Raw genomic sequence first — 21335 nt, forward strand, 5'->3', positions numbered from 1 at the left:
ATAGAGGAAGAAAATAGAAGTCTTAAATTTTTACTAACTATGTAAGTATTGCAATTCTCTCATAAGTTTGCTGAGTAATAAAAATCACATGAACACAAAACCATTTAGACCTCAACTACCTATTAATTATCGTCATAAGGCATGTTTTAGAGTAACAGTTATCTACAAAATCATCTAATCCACAAATATATAAATAAAATATACATATAAACCTATAATAATCTCAGACAATGAAAACTAAATTGCAGTGTTGATTCACACAACTCATGGTGCTATAAAAATATAAGCATAAAAATGCACCTATCAATATAATTCACACAACAAATATTATTATCATGGCTTTAGAAACTATCTTACCACACAAGAATATATAAAAATAGCATAAATACACAGAACTAAAAGTCGAAACTGTAGGAAAAAACCTTTCAAGAATAATGTAGGTACAGAAATACAATAAAATTAAGTAAGACATAGGTTTTTTTAACTAAAAGAAAACCTAGAAACGTATGTATATTCAAACATGTGGCAAATACAAGGCAGCCTGGCAAATTTATGGCACATAAGTGCCGCTAAAATATTGTGTAAGTAATCATAATCAGCTATTCATTTATTGTAAAAAAATGAATAAGTAATTCCTAGTGGCAATGATTTTAGCACCCTGAGAATTTCAATACTATTCTCTAGTTAGGACAATACAGGGCTACCAAAGGGTACAGCAAAATTTAAAATGTACACACTTCATCGAGGTAATTTCGTTGGCCATAGACCTAGTTTTATGCACACGGTTAACCCATACATTCTATCATTGCGTGACTCTATCTATGATCATCCACTCTCAATAGATAGGTGTTCTATTTAAAGTCCCTATCGGTACGATGTCTTGCTAAAATTGGTCTTGTTACGTTCTACGCATCCAAAAGATATTCATGTAAGCGACATAAGAGTAGAATCATAATTACTTACAAACAAGATGCCCTAGCATTCTGAAAGAAGGTTACTTCGAGTCATGGGTGCGAGTATTAATACAACTTACATCTTACAAAGGTGAACTTCCTTACAACCAACCAAATTGCACACGTCTATATCAAGACTAGATGGCACATGCTCCCATTTAACAACCAACCAGCTGCCAGAAATTGATAGTGTCAAAATCCTAAGTGAACATGGCAACCGATAGGATTAAATTCGTCTGCATGCGTAGGCATCTAATGTTTTATCTTAATCCCCATGTAACGCTAGCTGCCACTCTCTAACATAACCCTCGGTTTCATAAACAATCACGATTTAAATCTGATTACTTAATATTGCATACAATACCACTAAATAACGCAAACTACAATATCCTAAATACATCAAAACTCACTCAATTCAATACTCTTACACGTTGAGCAACATTTTATGGAATAATACAAACAATTATATTAGCAATAAAGTATTGTCAACAATTCACAGGATCTCACGTATGAAATAGATATAAAATCTCAGATATAGGAATAAGGAATAAAATCTGTTATCTAATTAGAGGGGAAGACTGTTGTGGTCTATCGTTGTATATTCTGTAACAAAGAAAACAACATTTGTTTAAATCGAATGCAGTTTACCTATTAAGAACACTATAGGATACTTCTAGCGGGTCAGACTCGAGTCTAACGTTGTAAGATCAGCAGCCGGAGCATTTTCTTGAGACGCACCTGCCCATATAGCTCTTAAGACAGTTGAAGTCGGCAGTCCACTAGTTGATCCTAAGCCCAAACCACCGGAACAATCAAATATAACACTTCCCCGTTATGGTCGGCAGTCGACTAGCTTCCTGCCACCTCCTTATATCCGAACCCCTCGCTACAACCAAACATAGATCTCACTCACTCGTGCGTGTGGACAGTCGACTAGCTGGCCCGCGCCTGCCACTTGAACTGTCTGCATCATACACTCACAGCTACAATCGAATATAGCTCTTGTTACTCACTCGTGTGGGTGCACAGTCGACTAGCTGGCCCGTACCACCCTCATACACTCACAGCTACAATCAAATATAGCTCTTGTAACTCACTCGTGTGGGTGCACAGTCGACTAGCTGGCCCGCGCCTGCCACTTGAACTCGGTCTGCATGAGCCACTGTTGCGAGCGAGCGCGCGTGCACGGCCGAAGGACCGGCTTCCACACGTCGGCCTCCTCGGGCTTGTCGAGGCACATGCCCGTGTTCGTGTGCTTTATTGTGCGCGTCTGGAAGGAATGGAAAAATTTATTAAACTGTGAGTGAAAGATTTATGTTACTTATACAGGGTGTAGTAAAAGTGGTCTATTAAGTCGGAAGGAGGTATAATCGTTTGCAATAGAATCCAACAATCATGTAAACAAATATGGCGGGCTGACATTGACAGCGTATTGTTTATGCCCATAGTGATGTCATAGTGTTCTAATTAGATTAAATATATAAGCCATAGACTATAAAATAAAACGGATTAGGTATATATAAAAAGTGTTTATTAAAACAAATTTAAATCTTCGTCTTCGTCATCATCACTATCAGAAGTGTCGCCGGTGACCGTAATTATAAATGGAACCACTGTGTCATCGCTTGCCGTGTCTAAAATGCCGTCGAGCTTTTTCATTTCTTCCTCTTCCTTTTTTCGTTTTGGTTAATTATAATAAGATCTTGAAAAAATAATAATATTGTATTCAAATAATATTAAATTAAAATAATTTATTAAATTAAAAATAAAAGATAACTTCAGATTACGAACAACACTAACTTTTCAATGACTTATAGAGTTCGATGAGTAAAAAACTAAGATGACAGCTTGTCAAATACTTCGAAATTTTTACGTTGCAAATGTTTTAACAAATTTAACTTATAAATACAAGTTAAACCGTGTTGAAGATAATGTAGAAACAATGGTGCGTTCGTTGAAATCAGACTATGTTCATAATTGCTCGTCAAATGTATGTGATTACGGAGTAATCGTGACAATTTGGTTTGTTTACATGATTGTTGGATTCTATTGCAAACGATTATATGTTAGTTACAGGGGCAATCAGCATGTGGAGTACGAGTCTTACACTATTCGAAAAGTGGCGAGTAAACGTGAATGAATTTGTATGGCGCGGCAGAGTCGCCACGAGATGCAATAGCTCGCTTGATCGGTTATGAAAAAAATACACTTAGCCCGCTGAACAACACAGCTGTTCTATGATTTTTGAAAATACGCGATTTTTTTTGTTGTTTTTAAATTGTAATTCTTCACATAAAAACTTCTAAATGGAATTTGATAAAACTTGGTAGAGGAAGCTAATACTCTGGATTAACGAATATATGCTACTTTTTATACCGGATTCCCCACGGTAAAATATTCCTGCTTTTGAAGCGAAGTTCGCGGGAGCAGCTTGTAACGTATATCAGATAGTATAGTAGTTGACTTTTGACACATCTGTCAAGAATTTAACATGGAGATGACGTATAATTGATGATATTACAATGTAACAGGGGTGTTAATGATCTAACAGACTATGGTGAAGCTAGGCATAAGTGTTGTAGTCACCTGCGCATCATACGTCCAGTCCTGGTTGCCGCGCATGCCGTGGCAGCGGATGAGCTTGATGGGCCCGCGCGGGTGCGCCGCGTCCAGGCAGTTGTCGTCCGACATTATCTGGTGACGCTTCGTGTACGCGAACACCTGGAAATATGCCGCGAAGTTAATATTAATCGTCAGTAAGAATGGATGAAGTGGACAACGGTTTGTTTTTAGGGTGATTTGCATAACAAAGTTAATCAAAATTAAATAGTTTGTCTCTCATCGTCAGTTTGTCGGTCATCGATTTAATTTTGATTAACTTTCTTGTACAAGCCAGCTGGAGTCAGTTTACCGATGGTATAATATATGTAAGGGACCTCCACAGCGGGATCTATCGCCCACGCTTAATAACAATAGAAAACAGCTCAGCGCCCCTCAACTCGACTTTGAACTGTCATGTTCATCAACTGATTTTGTTGTTACTGAACATAAAGCTAGCTATCGTCTTTCGATCTGTACAGATCCTATTTATAATCAAAATTATAATCTCAGTTAAATGTAGCTACTTAAGTATATTATTTATTATTTTGTATCAACTCTTGTTCTAGAATACATTGGTATACGAATATATTGCTTCTAATACCCATGTAACATTAAAAGTGGTGTTTACCTGGTTCCCTCCCATGCCGTGGCAGTAGCCCATTCCGACGGGCTGGCCCGACTTGCCGCCGTTAGTGTCCAGGCAGTTGGACGTCTCGGCGTTGCGGATCTGAAAAACAAAGCGCGTTTATATTTACTGGGTAGCTCACAATTTTAAACTGGATGAGGATTTAGGTAGAGGCGCAGGCACAAGACATTTTTATCGAAGTAGATAAACTCGTTTCATGCACTTTCATTTATTTACGTCGATACCTAACGGTGCGGTGCAGTCAGGACAGGATAAGAAGTTAAGAATGTTGCTCTCCAGTTTTGTCATGCGCGCTTTCCGCGCTATACCTCTGTTTTTTTTTTAAATTCTTATTTTAATATAGCACGAGTCTTGTGACATTCGATTGACAGATTCTTATGGCTGGTAAATATAATTCGTATTCCATTGAAAAATACCAAATGACCAATCAAATTAATGGATTTGACAGCTCACATAGGGCTCATCCCTATTTAAGTTTAACTATAACTATATAGTGCTAAATCTCAACCCACCTCTCCCAAGTAGTAGTAATCCAACGGCATCTGGCTCTCCGGGTAGATGTTCTCGAGGTACCAGCGGAAGCTCTTGCACTTGAGTCTCTCACGGAGAGCCTTGCGCTCGCTCACGTCGCCGACTGGCACGTTCAGCGCGCCTGTGCTCACCGAGGAAGGGGGGGTTAGATTGGGGAGGAAATTGTTGTTGGGGTGTTTTGAGGGTTTGAGGGAACGATTTCAAGAGTAAGCCGACACTGGTTCGAAGGTAAAGCTTACCAGCAATTTATGATCACCAGGCAATAATCATCCACTGCTAGACATAGGCCTCTCCGAAGGTGCCAAATTAAGAAAAATAAAATAAAAGGAAATGGGTTGGTTTAGAGGAGTCTTTGGAATCAATTTCAAGAGTTAGCTAACTCTACAGATTGTAATTTTAGTTTTTAATTTAATTGTTCTGGAATGTATCTTTATTTTTGTAGTGGGATTTAGCTATTATCTCAAAAAATAGGGAGTATAAGGGGCTATATTAATCAACTAATATAACATTGAAGCACGGCAGTTAGTACATGAATACATACACATGACTGCTACAAATAAAAGCCATGATATAAACATGAATATGGATGATAGAATGATAATATAACGGATATGATGATGATTATGATACCTACTTATATAAAATTATATTCATAAGTTAACATTGAGATCAGTAAATTATTAATTTGGTCAGTATTTTAGTTTCATGCATTGATGCTTGCTTACGTTTTGTAACTGGAGTTTATCAGGATTGTAATAATGTAATCATTTTTTACAACAGTTAGTGCAACGTAAACAAACATCCAATTAAAATAATCTCTGATAACAAGTGCGCTTGAAAACTTCAGCTTTTCATTGTTTAGTTTGGCCATTGTTTAAATTTTTCGGAACAGCACAGAACATCATTAAATAAATCTGTGTTGTTTAACTTGCAAATTTGGTACATTTAGATAAAATACACTTAAACTTATCTACAACCACATTCCCAGTAGTTTCATTGACTCTCCAACCGATTAAACCACCTCGCCAAAACCCTCCCAACTCCGCTAAAAACCGAAGCTTCCAACCACACTTAAACACCTGGGTTAATATTGTAGTAGAACTGCCTCCAGTCGTCGAGCCAGACCTCGGCGAGGCGCGCGTTGTTGTGGTTCACGACGCGGCCCGTGCCCCCCGGGAACGTGTACGGCGTGGTCTTGCGGAACACGTGCCCCACGTGGGAGCACGGCGCGATCTCGAGCGTGCCCCCGCACATCCACACCTGACAGTGTTGTACTTTGTCAAATACAGCATTGAGTCCTATGGCTTATATGGCTGGTAAATAAAGTTCGTTTTCCGTTGTAACAGATATAATGTATGGATTTGACATCTGTCAGAGGACTCATGCTATATTTTACAAAGTATAGGTTAGTTTCTAGACTAGAGTTCGCGCCACCGCTGAAGTCTTTCGGCTAAAGCAGGAACTACTTATAAAAGTCATATGAGGTAATGTTTTGTTCTGAGCGTGCAGCGCCGCGTCTATCGGACTACAGTGGTGGTTCGGACTCTATTTGGCTTATTTTTTTTATACGATGCAATTTTTTTACGAACAGTCAACACATTAGATTTGTTAATAAATAATAAGACGTAATTGCTCAATGTTACTTGTGATTTGTTGGCCTCGGTATGAACTTGGACAAGACGAAAGTCATGTACAATGCTCACATCAAACCGGAGCCGGTCGCCGTTGGTGAGGCAACAATCGAAGTTGTGCAAGAATATGTCTACCTCGGGCAGACTATTCGGCTAGGCAGAAGCAACTTCGACAAGGAGGCTGCAAGGCGCATCCAACTGGGTTGGGCTGCATTCGGGAAACTTCGTCACATATTCTCCTCGGCCATTCCTCAGAGCCTGAAGACAAAAGTCTTCAACCAGTGCGTCTTGCCAGTGATTACGTATGGTGCAGAGACGTGGACACTGACGGTAGGACTGGTCCACCGATTTAAAGTCGCTCAGCGTGCTATGGAGAGAGCTATGCTTGGGGTTTCTCTGATGGATCGTATCAGAAATGAGGTTATCCGTCAGAGGAGGCAGTGGGCTGGTCATATCTGCCGAAGAACCGATAACCGTTGGGGTAGACGAGTTCTCGAGTGGAGACCACGAACAGGCAAACGCAGCGTGGGACGCCCTCCTGCCCGCTGGACTGACGACCTTAGGCGGGTGGCGGGTAGTGGTTGGATGAGGAAGGCCGAGGACCGAGTGTTGTGGCGCTCCTTGGGAGAGGCCTATGTCCAGCAGTGGATGATTATTGGCTGATGATGATGACTTGTGATTTAATGGTTATAATCACGCTGATCATATTATTTCTCATTTTATGTAGATATTTTACGCGACGTGTTTAGTTAAAATACGTAACATAGAGCAATAACGTCAGTTAGTTTAATCATAAAATGTAATGCTGTAAAAATAATACACAAGAGATTAATAAAAAGCATACACATACAAAATATACTCAGGTAAGTCTATCATACCCTGTAATCAGTGTTAACTATCACCTATTATTTTCTTATTAGTATTCTTCGAATACTATGTTAACGTCACGTGGTGTTATTAGAATTAGTATCAATACCTAACAATACTTATAACAGTAGCAATTGTTCCTACCTAAATAAATACGCTAGGGTTTAGTTTTCTTGTAATAAATAAACGCTAATGAACAATATTAATGGGTAAATAGTATCAGTAAATACACATAAGCGTACAAAATGTTTGTCCAGCTGCACCATCCATTTTGGTAAATATCCTATTATGCCATGGTATTTGATTAATGTGTAGACAGAGAGCTATTACGTTCGTTTAATATTTATAAATAGGGCCTATTTATAATTTTAAACTTTTACACGTGTTCTTGGCAATTATAATAATTAATATTATTAATGTCAATAGGTCTTAGCCTTGAAAATATCACAAGAACATGGCTATTGTCAAAGCTTTCTGTCTACAAAGTATTGCTGTGGTAAGTTAATTGTCTACATATTTTGGTTAAGAATGATTAATTTTGTTATTTTCAATATCAAATTACAAACATTGCTTCTGCATAACAAAGAAGCAAGAAAAACAAAAGAAACAGGTAGTAATAGTGTTAAAAAAACAAATCATGCATAAAATAAAAGTATTAAAAAAACTGTAAGGAATAAAAATAGATTAAAAGGCTACTTACCTCAACAAAATGGTGAAAAGAAAACTATTAGAAATGAAAAATTAAACCAAAAAATCTACAGGACAAAATAATGAGACTGAATGAAATAAAAGCATGCAAGATGAATGAGTCAATGAATGAAATGAAAAATGAATGCAGTCGCAATGGAATAGCCAATAATTTTAAAAGATGTTAAAATACATAATGACCATTTGTTATTTTCCGGTTAGTTTGAATTCCCAAGCCACAACAAAACTTTTAATTTGATGAGTGTTCTCGTCTTGTTATTGAATTTTTGAAATTTTATTACAACTGAGTTTATTTCTTCATAATAAATGAAAATTAATACAGGGTGTAATTTTGTCTTAGATTTGCCCGTAGTCAGTTCAATGTAACCAATGTCAGGTAACATTTATCTGCTTACAAGTTAGCTGACAAAATTCCACCATGTAAACGTCCGTTACCTATCTTTAAAAAAAACCGCGCCAAATCCGAACCACAGACAACACAACCCGCGCAAAACGAGCCCACTCAAATTCAAATTCCGAACCTGGCGTCATGGCGTAATAGAACTCCCCCCACTCGTCCATCCAGACTTCCGCCACTCTGGCCGCGTTGTGTAGCACGATGTTTTGAACGCCGCCCGGGAACGAGTACGGCGACTTGTCCCGGAACACGTGGCCCACGTGCGAGCACGGGATTATCTCGAGCCGCCCGCCGCATTGCCACACCTTCGGTCGTGATACAAGTATTGGAATGTACAGCCTGGCAAGATAGTGTAGAAACGAAACTATTTTTTTTTTGGGCTGGCAGCCCTACTCACGGTTATGGAAGTGCTACTTGGGTGGCCATGTGCTAAGTGGTACCCATATTAATTGCTACGCTTTCTTGCCAGACTGTATTGAGGCACTTAGCTGGGCCACCATAGACAAAACTTGATTAGAGAAAAATTACGGGAACGCATAAGGGAAGCGGTCACCGAGTCAGATAAGATAAATGGGTCATTGTGGAGGTTCTCTAGGTCCCACTAAAAACTAATTAAATATAACTGTGTAGAAGGGCTATTTGCCTTCGTAAAGTACTCTTGTAATACCATTATAATTTGTATAAACCCATAGCTACTTTATGCAACTGAACTAAAACTATATTAGGTGCCAACATAAAATTACACTTTCATTGCGATAACATAAAGTTTGTAAACAATCTACATTTACCAGGTTCAATATTCTACATCCGTAGCATTGCTACCTATTTAAACGAAATTATCAACTCTCATTTTTTAAAAGAACGCATTTAAACTTCAGCTAAGATAATCCTGAAGACTGCATTACAGCTACAGACATATTATTATATGACTAGATTCCACAAATGCACTCATTTTTATGAGAACCGGGCGTGCCGAAATTGGAATAGGAATTCTTATTTTTGACACTGACAGCTGGACGCAACTATGTATGAATCAAAAGTTGATCATATGATCAACCTTTTGACACGCGCAGTACGGACACTTGGGGAATCTAGTATCTACATGTCTGTAATTATAGCCCTTATCCCTATCATCATAAAGTTCCAACACATACCCGGAAGCTCATCTCCAGATTCTCTCCTCCCCAGATGTCCATCCCCTCGTCGTAGCTGCCTATCTTGTAGAAGTACTCCTTGTCTATGGCGAACAGCCCCCCGGCCATGGTAGGCGTGCGCAGCGGCGCCGTGCGGTCGCCCTCCCGCCGCTTCATCTCGCGCTCGGGCACGCGGTACCTGGGAGGGTAGGCGGGGGTAAGATTTATGTATAGTAGAAAATGTATAAATGGGTGAGTGTCGGTATTAAAAGATAGAGCTGGATAAGGTTTGTCACTGTAGTAAAAAGTTTAGCCGTCAGTCACTGACTGTTCAGAATGCGCCGAATTTCTTATTGAAAAGCTTTATTGGAAATAATAGTAATATCATAAAATAAAGAATCTTGATGGAAACAATAATATTATGATTCATGAACGCATATTGTTTTGAGATCATAATTAATCTACTCTACAAATCTCCCTTCATTGACCAAAAAAGAGACCTCGGAAGTAGCATCGTGTTATTATTCAAACACAGGTTACCTCATTGTCTTCTCAACATAATACGTTTGGTTTCCGAATGCAAACACACGAATAAATAACACGGGAGGCGAACAAAGAACAATGAATTGCCCTCGTCAGTGAAATATAACAGGCCAAGTGCGTTATACCGATGCATACAGGGCAAACAATACGGAACCAACCAAGCGGCGAATCAGAAGGATCGAACAATAGGTGTTAACAGGGACAAAACAGCCAATTGGACTATTGACAGTTTTTTAACCTAATTTAAAACTCCTGGCATAAGGCTGTTTGGTGTTGGTATTGAATACTAGCTGTTCCCGCGCGCTTCGCTTCGCCTTAAAAAAATCCCGTGGTAATTCCGGGATAAAAAGTAGCCTATGTTCTTTCCTAGGGTCTAGACCGTATGTATACCAAATTTCATTCAAATCCGTTCAGTAGTTTTGGCGTGAAAGAGTAACAGACAGACAGACACAGTTACTTTCGCATTTATAATATTAGTTAGGATAAGGTCGCTTTCGCAGTATGTAAACTGTTAACGCTGTAAATTGCCGCTAAATGCAGTATGACACACAGCCTGATTAGAGGCACAGTAGAGACACAGCCTAATACTAGTTACTTAAGAATCATGTCGATCATACAATCATTTATATTAAATCGAAAAACCAAGCGAAAACCATGGACAAAATATCAACTATAAAATGAGTTATTCTTACCCCCTCTGAGCCACTGGAAAAGTGAACTATGCAACTTACCATCTAAAGTTGAGTTTCCAGTTGAAGCCGCCCCACGTGATGTCGGACGCCTGTATGTACTCGAAGGTAGTGTCGGATATGACGTCGATGATGGGACACACCACCGTGGTCCTGTCCTCTACTATCCTCGCTAGCAGAGGCTCCAGCCAGCCCTCTGAAAACGATCATTTTATTAGTTTTAGTAGGTACTTTGTCTCAATAAGAATACATATAGCAATCGTCGAAGGTTTTAGGTCTTGGTTGCAATAAGAATATAGTCATTTAAAAGATTCCACAAGACCTATGTCTAGAAGTGGCCGATTACGCGTTGATGAATTTAAAAGGATCTCAGTACTTGGCATTCTAAAAAGGTACTTTTTGAGAAAATGTTAGCATAATATTGTCAAAAGTTGTGTTGAAACCATGTTTAAAATGCCAAGTAGCAGTAGGAAAGTACTGACAAGTTACCTACGTTATCGATTTCTTGACTAATTAACTTTGTATAAGATACATACACATATTACACATGTTTTTCCAAATTTGTAAAAGTTGTATCAAACAGATTATTAATATTTAGATTTAGATTATATGACCTTCTTTCAGTTTACAATAATATGATTTTGAACACCTTTTCCTGGTGACGTACAGTGTAGTGTGTGCACAAGTGTATTTTCGGTAAAAATAGCGCCAAGTTATGAAATGTTCAAGCATGTATCCGCCTAATTAAATAACAAGTTTGTTTTGACTTCGCCACGTACTACAACTTATAATTGGCAAGAGTTTCGTATTACATTTTCGTGAATACCTACTCAAGTTTGAGTAAACCAATAACATTAGATTATTAACATTTAGTACGATTATAAAATGTAGATTATGTAGTAGGTACTTAGAGATAGATTAGATAGTTGAACTAAAATTTAGACACACAACACAACATGCTACGTGGACTGTTAATAGTAACTTTATTTGCATTACAGAAATCATACAATACAGAGGTTCTTTAAGAATAATTGAGACAAACGAGGCACTGCCGTCAATTTAGTCAATTAATTTTATGGCTTTCTTTATCTTGTTGCCGACTTTTATGATAGGGCCAATTAAATATATGGTACAGTCTGGGAAAGTAATTTGAATGTGTTCTACTATATTCAAAACCTAATGGGTTATCCTATTCATTACTAATTAAATGGAAAAGCTAGCGTGGGACACCCTACTGCTCACTGGACCTGATCAACCAGTAGCGGCTGGTAAGGAAAGCTGAGGTCACTGTGGCATCCATTGGCCTCTGTTTATGGATGGTTGATTACGGGCTGATATGCGGGAAAAAAATATTCAAGTAGACAAAAACAAATACTATCACTAATACACACTATAGTACCCACATAAGCACAAAATAAGCAACTTAGGTATTGCCTAATTGGGTACGGAAAATTCGCAATATGAGTATTGATAACAATTTTACGATTGCATCGGCTTTTTACCGGACAATTTTAATTTTTTGCTGCAACCATAGCCAATTTATTTGTTTAATAATATGAATGGCACATAATTTAGTAGTAACTTGATTTATAGGTGCATTGCATCACAGGCTGGTTATTTACGCTTCTGCTTATCTACAATAACGAGTTCTTTTTTGTTCAGACATTCAGTAATTCATATCACGTACACGTAGACATATACAGGATGTTATGAAACGGGTACTTTTATTTATTTATTTAATTCTTTATTGCACAAATATAAGGTATTTTATAGTAAATCGAAAGGGGCTGACGCAGGGTGTCAATCTGAACTTTCTTTTATGTGTACGTCACATCTCCAATGCATTAAATTAGTATCATCCTGGTCGGACCATCCTGTTCAAAACCTTAAACTTATACCACTCACCAGAGCATTCACAATGCGCGTCGAGGAACTGATGACGCCACCGCGCACGTGCTTGGCGCCCAGCAGCCTGGCCCGGATCAGCCCCGAGCGGTTCCCGTGCGACACACACACACACACACACACAGCCACTCAACTCACCAGTGCATTCACAATGCGCGTCGAGGAAGGTGATGACGTCACCGCGCACGTGCTTGGCTCCCAGCAGCCTGGCCCGGATCAGCCCCGAGCGGTTCCCGTGCGACACACACACACACACACACACACACACACACACACACACACACACACACACACACACACACACACACACACACACACACACACAACTCACCAGTGCATTCACAATGCGCGTCGAGGAAGGTGATGACGTCACCGCGCACGTGCTTGGCGCCCAGCAGCCTGGCCCGGATCAGCCCCGAGCGGTTCCCGTGCGACACACACACACACACACACACACACACACACACACACACACACACAACTCACCAGTGCATTCACAATGCGCGTCGAGGAAGGTGATGACGTCACCGCGCACGTGCTTGGCTCCCAGCAGCCGGGCCCGGATCAGCCCCGAGCGGTTCTCTGTGCGGAACAGACGCGTCGGAACTGGGAGCGTCTTGATGTAGTCTTCGAGCTTCTTGCCGAGGTGCTCTGTGGATGAATGGGTGAGGTTATTGCGGAGGAATCGGAGCATAGTCGTAAAGACTGAAACTTGGACACTCATTGGGCTGGTTCACAGACCAGGTTATTTCTGAGGAAACGGAGGATAGCCGTTAAGACCTAGGAGACTGAAACTTAGACACTCGTTGGGCTGGTTCACAAAGTAGAAGTAAAATTAGCACTCATTAAATATTAGTGACTATGGAAAGAGTCCATCTCATCTCAGTCTAGTCTATGGTAGTATATTATGGATGTTCAGTAATGGGCTTCGATTGTATGGCACTAAGATATATGTTAATAGGATGCAATAAGTAGCAGTTAAAATCAATAGAGCCGTAACAAACAATAATAATTTATAGCCTAGCCTCTCTCCAGCTGCTAATCAATTTGTACTTCGCTACAAGGCGGGCAAAACAATAGGGCTTTGATGGAAAATTTAATAACCATATGAGTGGATGAATATCAAACTGCCATATGTCACGTCCACGCAAAATTTGGGAAATGGAGGTTTTTGTTTTCTCTATTATTTAATGGTCATAGAACTTGCCCCGTGATTTAATCAGTTGACTTGTGACCTTAAGAATGTATTTTAATAAACAAATCCATTATAACACTCATAGAAAGGCGTAAAAGTTAATAAACAGTTTGGACTTATAGCAGTTTGATATGCCCATACAAGACTTATGCTGTTTTGATATGAGTCATAAGGACTTATAGTTGTTTGAAAAATACAAATATCATGGGCCAGACTCAGTAAGACTAATATGGTCTATATTCTATTAAATACAATGAAGTTAACCAACCAAAATTTATCGGTAGAAGAGTACCTACCTACCGTATTATATTCTAGCCGATACGGCCCTGTGTTTACTACGAAAATGCTTTGTGATTGACACGTGGGTTGGAAAAAAAAGAGTTTTAAACTTACTTCGCCATAGTTTTCTGTCGTTTTTTTGCTACACTCTTCAATCTGTTCCTTTTCCGAGCTTTATCAGGGTCCACAATCACAATTTCCTCAACATTTTCATTCATATTCGTTATAAAACACTGGGAGCACACACCACAGCCTCGAAATTCTCACCAAGACTGACGCCATGTTGAAAAAATTACGCTCTGTGATTGGCCGGAATGGACTTGTGAAAATTTGTAATGCGAAACGGTTAGACTTAAAAGGATTTGAAAAAAACTTACTTTTTTAACGGCCTTTTTCTCATGGATGCCTTGCATTTATTGGAACTTGAAGGGCATAGGCAAACTGACATTTCAACGGAGAACACGACCAAATCAAAAAGTCAATTTTTCGGGTAGGTGGACATATGGCAGTTTGATATTCATCCACTCATATCTAATATAATTTTACAAGCAAGTCATAAAACGTTTGTTGTTCGGTCTTCATTACGCCTATTTCTCCTTCAAGGGGCTCTATGGAAACAAATCAAATTATGTATGGTGCGGATCAGCGTCTTTCACTTCCACTTTGACTTTACCTTTCTCGCTAGCATCATCGACCAATATAATCTCTTTCAGCAGCGGCCTCGGGGAGCGGTTAATGGTGCTCCAGATGGTCCGTATGAGCGTGGTCCACGCCTCGTTGTGGAACACGATCACGATGCTCGTGGTAGGAAGGAGGTCGGGGTACTTCTTCACTTTGCATCTGAAAGGAGGTTGGGGGTTAGAGTTTGTGTGTAGAAACTTTTTGGTTGTGGAACAATATTTTGTTATTATGATACAGACGTTTGGACGCTTGTAGAGATTCGTCTGCAGACGTGTAGAGGCGCCATTATAAGCGCCAATCGACATGTAACATAAGTCAAACCCCACACGCTGCTGGGATTCACGGACGATGCAAGTTTAATTTACTTTGGAAAATCAGAGACATCTGTCGTGGATAAAATTTGGGTGAAAAAAAACTCCATGTAAAAACTTTACTTCCGACTAAAACCAGTCACATTAGGTTATTAAACCTAGATTATTATTTTGTACGTAACCTGGATAAACATAGGTTTTGCTAGAGCTGATAAGTGTGTATATGTAAATTTAATCGAAGAATTACGCGCTCTATTTAGTGAGACGGCATTGTAAGATTCTTCCAAGAGACACACTTATTTCCGTACGAGATAATAGTCTTAAAGCGATGGTATTAAGTGTGAAATCGGTTTGTCATCTGGTATGTGTAGTGGCCCGTACATTGCAATACATCACTGCCCTTCATAGCTATTATTTATTTCGTGGCGTTACTAACACTTCTATTGTGGTTTAAATTGCAAGGTCGTGAGGAGGACTACCATGCACCTCTTGAATATCATCATTGAAACAACTTCCAAACTCAACATTAAACAATTCAACTGAGAGCTCAACTTGCTGGCCACCGACAGAGAAGGATGGAAGCGCCTGGTGTCAGCCCCAGGCTCCTCGGAGAAGTAGCGCGAAAGAAGAAGACCACTAACTACTAGTATCATTTAATGGTTTGCTCTGGTAGGCCAAGCGCAAACCAACGTACGCGTATGCTCTAAAATACATAATATATACACTCACGAGCAATGACAAAGTTCCAGTGACATATGGAACGGCATTGCAGGTGGAACGTTTTCATTGCTCATGAGTGTATCTATAATACCTACATCCGAAATATCAGCTACCAAAACAAAAATTTACGCTTTTCCATAACCAGCTCACTTAGTGCTTAGGTGGCCAATGGCCGTATCGAACCACCGCCGGTTCTAATAGAACCATTGCCATTAGCATAACTAGTGACCAACCTATTTATTTTTGTAAACGGCTCGATAAGCTCAGTATAAGTTTATATTTCCGGAGTTGGATATAAGTGACCGGACAGATAGCTGGTATTGATTTTCCGTAAATGCGATTCTAATTATACGATGCAACATCACATTGCACTGATATGGACAGTAATTTTGCTAATAATTCTTAAAATTCAGAATATGTGATATGAAGTTTTCTTCATCATCAGGCGATATCTTTATGATCCATGTTGGGTCATGTCCACTTTATAGAATACAGCGTGCATTGACCTATTTACATCTACTTTACTATTAAAACTCCACGGTGTATAAGAATAATTAGGACTTTCAGCTAGACACTTTTATTACATTGATTACTCTTAATTCCATAGTAGAGCATAACTATCATTGGATTAGATCAGAATTCGTATTATGTTAGATGAATACGTGATTAATTACTATAGCACACTCGAGATTTGCCTCTAGTTAATGGTGCAAAACTAATGGAGATAATAAATATAATTTTAAAAGAAAAGCGTAAAAATCTGGATTTGCAGAGAATAGGCATGGAAAAAAGCTAAATTTGTAAACCTTTCCAACTGTTGGCCCATTTTCGCAAAAGTGCTAAGTTGCGATACCCATGTATAGTACGGTAATTGTATGGGTAAATACTGTAACAGCATTTGGTACTTTCAGAAAAAAACAAGAAAATAAAATTAGCATCGAGTTGGTCAAAACTCTTAACAATACACCCACAACCACATATTATACGATTTATAAGATAGCAGTGAAATCACGTCACCAATGGAATATTTCGAGTTATTAAATGCCTGTAACATACTTCCCACGGGTAATCTTTTCAATAGTACTTATGTGAACATAGAATAAAGGTGTAGGTACATTTTAATCCTACGGTGTCTGTTCGTAGAGATTTACTAGATTTAAAACTTAGTTAATGAGTTAATTAAGAATGATTCACGGAGATTCATTAATTATACTTCCTTGAAATTTTTACCCTTTCGATTTCCGTCATAAGACTTCTTTAAATTAGTTTTGGTGGGTGTTCATTCTAAAGTAACCAAATTTAAAGCTACAAAAGAGTCGAATAACGGTAACTGCTAATAGATCGAACAGCATGGATCGAGACCCCGGTGACCAATCAAGGAATATCGCGAATATAATACGACGACAAGACCAAGACCTGTCAAGACGGTTGTTTAGGACGCACAAGTCTCAACACAATAAAATTAATTTAGGTATAAACGATTGAAAATCGAAATCCATAAAGTTTTGGACACTTTCACCAGTGTGTCATCGATGATAATCCGCTATTTATACCTTACGATTACATTGAACAATTACCATTCACATAACCTATTGCGGCATTAATCATAGGTCCATCACGTAATATGCAGTGACAGTTTGTCAATGGAAACAGTTTGTGATTTTGGACCATGCATTGCGTGTTGCATGATAATGATAATGAAACGAGTTCATTGATTCTTCTTGAATACGACCGACCTTCAACGGTGTTTACTTATTGAAGTCGCGTGCATATAGCGGGCCAATAAACTCCTATCGTATTACAATATATTAAAAAAAAGGATATCATCCCCGTGGAAAACCCTATATTAAAAAATAAATTGCTTCATTCCAATCTTCGTTTACACGGGTTTAGTAGGTAATGCGTACTTCATGTCACTTAAAAATATTTATAGGTTTGTTTTATATTATTTCCAGCACTTATGGACAACTTTTAAGTAGGCATTTACGATTAAATATAGCACACATTTACGTCAACCAACGAAATATATATTTTTATCGCGTCTCGTCACGCGAACCAAGCAAGCAGAGTGCAACGAAGGACTTACCACACATCCCGCAACGCAATCAAATTTTTCACTGTTGGATATAGGCCTGCTCTAAGATTGGAGCGATTATTGTCGATCTACACTGTCTTGGGAACACATAGGTTTACCGGGTAGGTTACAATCTAGGACCTTCAATATCATTCGGTTATTAAGGAAGACTCCAAAACATTTAATTTAAAAAAAGTAATAAACTTTCGTTACGCAAAATTAGCTATAAAAATTGATTAAAAACTCAGATAAAATAGCCGTTTTACCTATATTCTAGTATGCGTTAAAATTTCTGAGTTTATGCGCGCGATATTGTTGTCTTCAGAATCACCACCATTGTTGAGTGTACTCACTTCTCGAGGCGCACGTCGGGCAGCGAGCGGTTGAGCGAGATCATGTCGCTGGCCATCAGGTTGAACTGGTTCTCCTGGAACTTGTCCAGCATCACCTTCTCCTGCTCGATGGGGATGTTCACTTGTTTGCCTGCAACAAACACGATTGGTGTTGGCACAGTTCGAACATGTTTTTTTTTATTTAAATCTTTATTGGACATATATCTGATGATATAAATTTACTAAAGGTGGGCTTAATGCTGAAAGCATATTCTACCAGCCAACCTACGGGAGGTACAGAATAACTAGTGAAAAGGAGTACCTACAGAAAGAAAAAGAATAAAATAGGTATGAAAGAAGAAATTATTAAACTAGCCAACTAGTTTTTAAAGGTAGTTGATATGCATAAAGAGACACGACATTAGATTGCAGCAGACTGCACACGTCACGTCTTTATGTCGTTGGAACCGGTGAATCGGCCCCTTTATGCATAGTTGATGATATTCTCAATCATGATTAATACAAAGATTCTATCGGAAAGCAAGATAGCTACAGGCACATAAAGGTCGCATTTTATGGTTGAGAAGTAATTTAATTTATACTATATTGTACAATTCGTAGTGAAAAATAATGAATCAACAGTTCAATAGATATAATATGTAATGCAGAGTATAGATTCATCTAGCAGCTTTTATTGCTTGGTAAGTTCAAAGTTATTAGGTACTACTTGTCTGTGCCATATTAAAATAAATTAATCTCTTCAAGATAATATATATATATATTCACTGTGCACTCCAAGAAGAAATTGAACAATACCATGATGATATCTCGAATGAATGGATGTGAGCATTGTGAGAAAATGTGTGTGACTAATTATTGTTATGAAAGTAACTTCTGTTATTAATTTTGAAAGCAATCACATGCAATTTTGTGGTGCATACTGTTTTTAATGGAGACATCTTCATGGATATTATAAACGACATCAAATTGGAAAATAAATAATGCAAATTTATGCAAACTACAAATGAGAGTTAACTTTATAATGGTTGCATTGTTTACACTTCCACTTATAATACTGTGTTAATTAAACAATCATAATTAATTAAATATTGATTGTTTGCTCACAGTTATTTGTCTGGTTGCATAATGAGAGACATATTTTGCATACTATGTGTGTCATGAAGATTAAAATGGTAATAGAATTCATGCATCCCAATGAAAAGAGGGGAAAGCTAGTAATGACAGACTAGCATCACACATTGATGAGTAATTGTCCACAATATGTGATATTAATGATAAAATAATGATAGTGTAGCTGCTAAATTGAGCATTTTCAGTTGCTTTATTGTATTGGTGGTTTCATTCATGTGAGTTTGTTAATGAAGAAGGAGTACTTGTTATAGAAGGGCACTAATGTAGTTTGTGATTATTATTTTTTACTTTTTATGCATTTATTGCAAAACTATGGATATCAATGACTGAGGATAGGGGAAAATGGTGTGACATTATGAGTAAAGCTGATCTTAAATAAGAATAAAACTGAATAAAAGGAAAGAAAGTACAAAAATATGTTAAAAAAAAACTAAAAATAGAACATGACTTCATAAAGTATAATTTCAACCATACATTATTTATGTTCTACATACCCATTTCACCAGGAGATCCTCCTATAGGCTTGACAGGTGGAACAGCATGCCATCTCTTCAAGTGTGTTTTAGGATAATGAGACAGCACCAGCCCCGTCTCCCCAATCTCTGCTTCTAGAATATTCTCCTCCAGGTTTGTGTCTGCATTATTTACTTCATGACCTAGAGCCGCTGCTATAGCAGCTTTTTTGCCTTTGTATTCTGCTTGGCTGCCAAGTTCCTGGTAACAATAGTGTAGAATTTTAATTAACTTTGATAACACATACATATAAAATTTTAATGTATGTACCTACTTAATCATAAAATGTACATACATAAAAGCTTGACTTGCTTTATATTGGATTTTTCCAGATTTTAAACTGATATTATTATCATCAGCCAATACCCATGCACTACATAATAAACACTACCACATTGCACTGTATCCTTAGATGTAGTTTTTCCTAACTTCTTCCTCCAACTTCTTCTACTCTTCTTCTTCTATTTTTGTATGTAGATTATGTTTAGGGTACAATGGGACTGTCATCGTCACCCCGTGACAAAAGTCCCAAAATAAAAACAGATTAAAAAAAAAACTTCTATCTGAATCTATCTGCCTGAAAACCAATGACAGCAGGTACATACCAGCACTTCCCCCTCAGCGGGCTTCTTCCGGCAGTCCCAGCCGTCGCCGATGCAGTCGGAGTAGAGCGCCAGCAGCGCCACGTCCACGAGCACCCACACCAGCGACGTCAGCAGGATGATGCGGCACGTGTGGATGCGCATCTTGCTCCGGAACATCTTCGCCGAGTTACTAACTAAACTAAGGTAAAGGATCTAGTGCCACATGTCAGCAGTCTACGAATCGGACGACCTGCAACAATGAGTTCGAAAACTGAATTAAAACTACGTGAATTAAATTAAAGGCGGCGGTATAAGATTACTGAACGGCAAATCACGGCTTTCTATTGAACATTTTTCAGTATCACAGAAACTAACACTGATAAGTAGGTCCCCGGATCTTGAATGGTAAATGTGAAATTGCATCAAAACACAAAGCTTCCGAGATCGTACACGTAAACGCTGATCGTGATCACACAGTAATCTAATTAAGTTACAGAATAATGCTCTTATTTATTATAATAGACATTCGAATTATTAATTATTTCCGACTATTTCACACCTTTCGCTTGGTTTTCCAACAAATCACTATCACTTTACTTCTCACAATCGGCGACCGATCGTCAAATTTTCGCCATCACAATACTGTCACGTCACAAACGTCAAACCAACCAAACGTCACGTTACACAGATTAAATTGTGGTTGGAGGGGTTACTCCAACATTACGACATATGAATGTGAGATATGATGACCAAAAGGAAAAAAGCTTTCTAGTATCCAGTAAGGTTGGCAGCAGCGGCAGTGGCGCGGGGAGCGGCGCAGCGCGGCGGCGGCGGTGGCCGGCTGAAATGCTTTTAGTAGGTATGATAATGTGAAATGAACATGAGACAGT

The 21335-nt window shown here is 38.6% G+C and overlaps 1 protein-coding gene across 1 annotated transcript; it reads right to left on the reverse strand.

Moving 5' to 3' along the window:
- Positions 1-632: 632 nt before the first annotated feature.
- On the reverse strand, positions 633-21133 carry LOC105380045 (polypeptide N-acetylgalactosaminyltransferase 5). The gene is made up of 14 exons (XM_048622460.1): positions 21005-21133; positions 20467-20695; positions 19843-20062; positions 18218-18347; positions 14752-14918; positions 13091-13255; positions 10742-10895; positions 9489-9666; positions 5811-5991; positions 4713-4852; positions 4183-4281; positions 3540-3674; positions 2051-2223; positions 633-1556 (listed from the first exon to the last, which is right to left on the reverse strand). The coding sequence occupies exons 2-13, from the start codon at positions 20620-20622 to the stop codon at positions 2071-2073; spliced, it is 1878 nt and encodes a 625-aa protein (XP_048478417.1). The 5' UTR covers positions 20623-20695; positions 21005-21133; the 3' UTR covers positions 633-1556; positions 2051-2070.
- Positions 21134-21335: the final 202 nt, after the last annotated feature.

Source organism: Plutella xylostella, chromosome 3 (genome assembly GCF_932276165.1).
Source record: "Plutella xylostella chromosome 3, ilPluXylo3.1, whole genome shotgun sequence".
Classification (NCBI taxonomy): Eukaryota; Metazoa; Arthropoda; class Insecta; order Lepidoptera; family Plutellidae; genus Plutella; species Plutella xylostella.

Excerpts from the sequence above, each read along its gene's own strand:
- LOC105380045 (XM_048622460.1), bottom strand. The coding sequence starts at position 20,622 with ATGTTCCGGAGCAAGATGCGCATCCACACGTGCCGCATCATCCTGCTG. Across the intron at positions 13,256-14,751 it reads CGATGATGCTAGCGAGAAAG|AGCACCTCGGCAAGAAGCTC; the intron begins GTAAAGTCAAAG and ends ATTCATCCACAG. Across the intron at positions 2,224-3,539 it reads ACTGGACGTATGATGCGCAG|ACGCGCACAATAAAGCACAC; the intron begins GTGACTACAACA and ends CATTCCTTCCAG.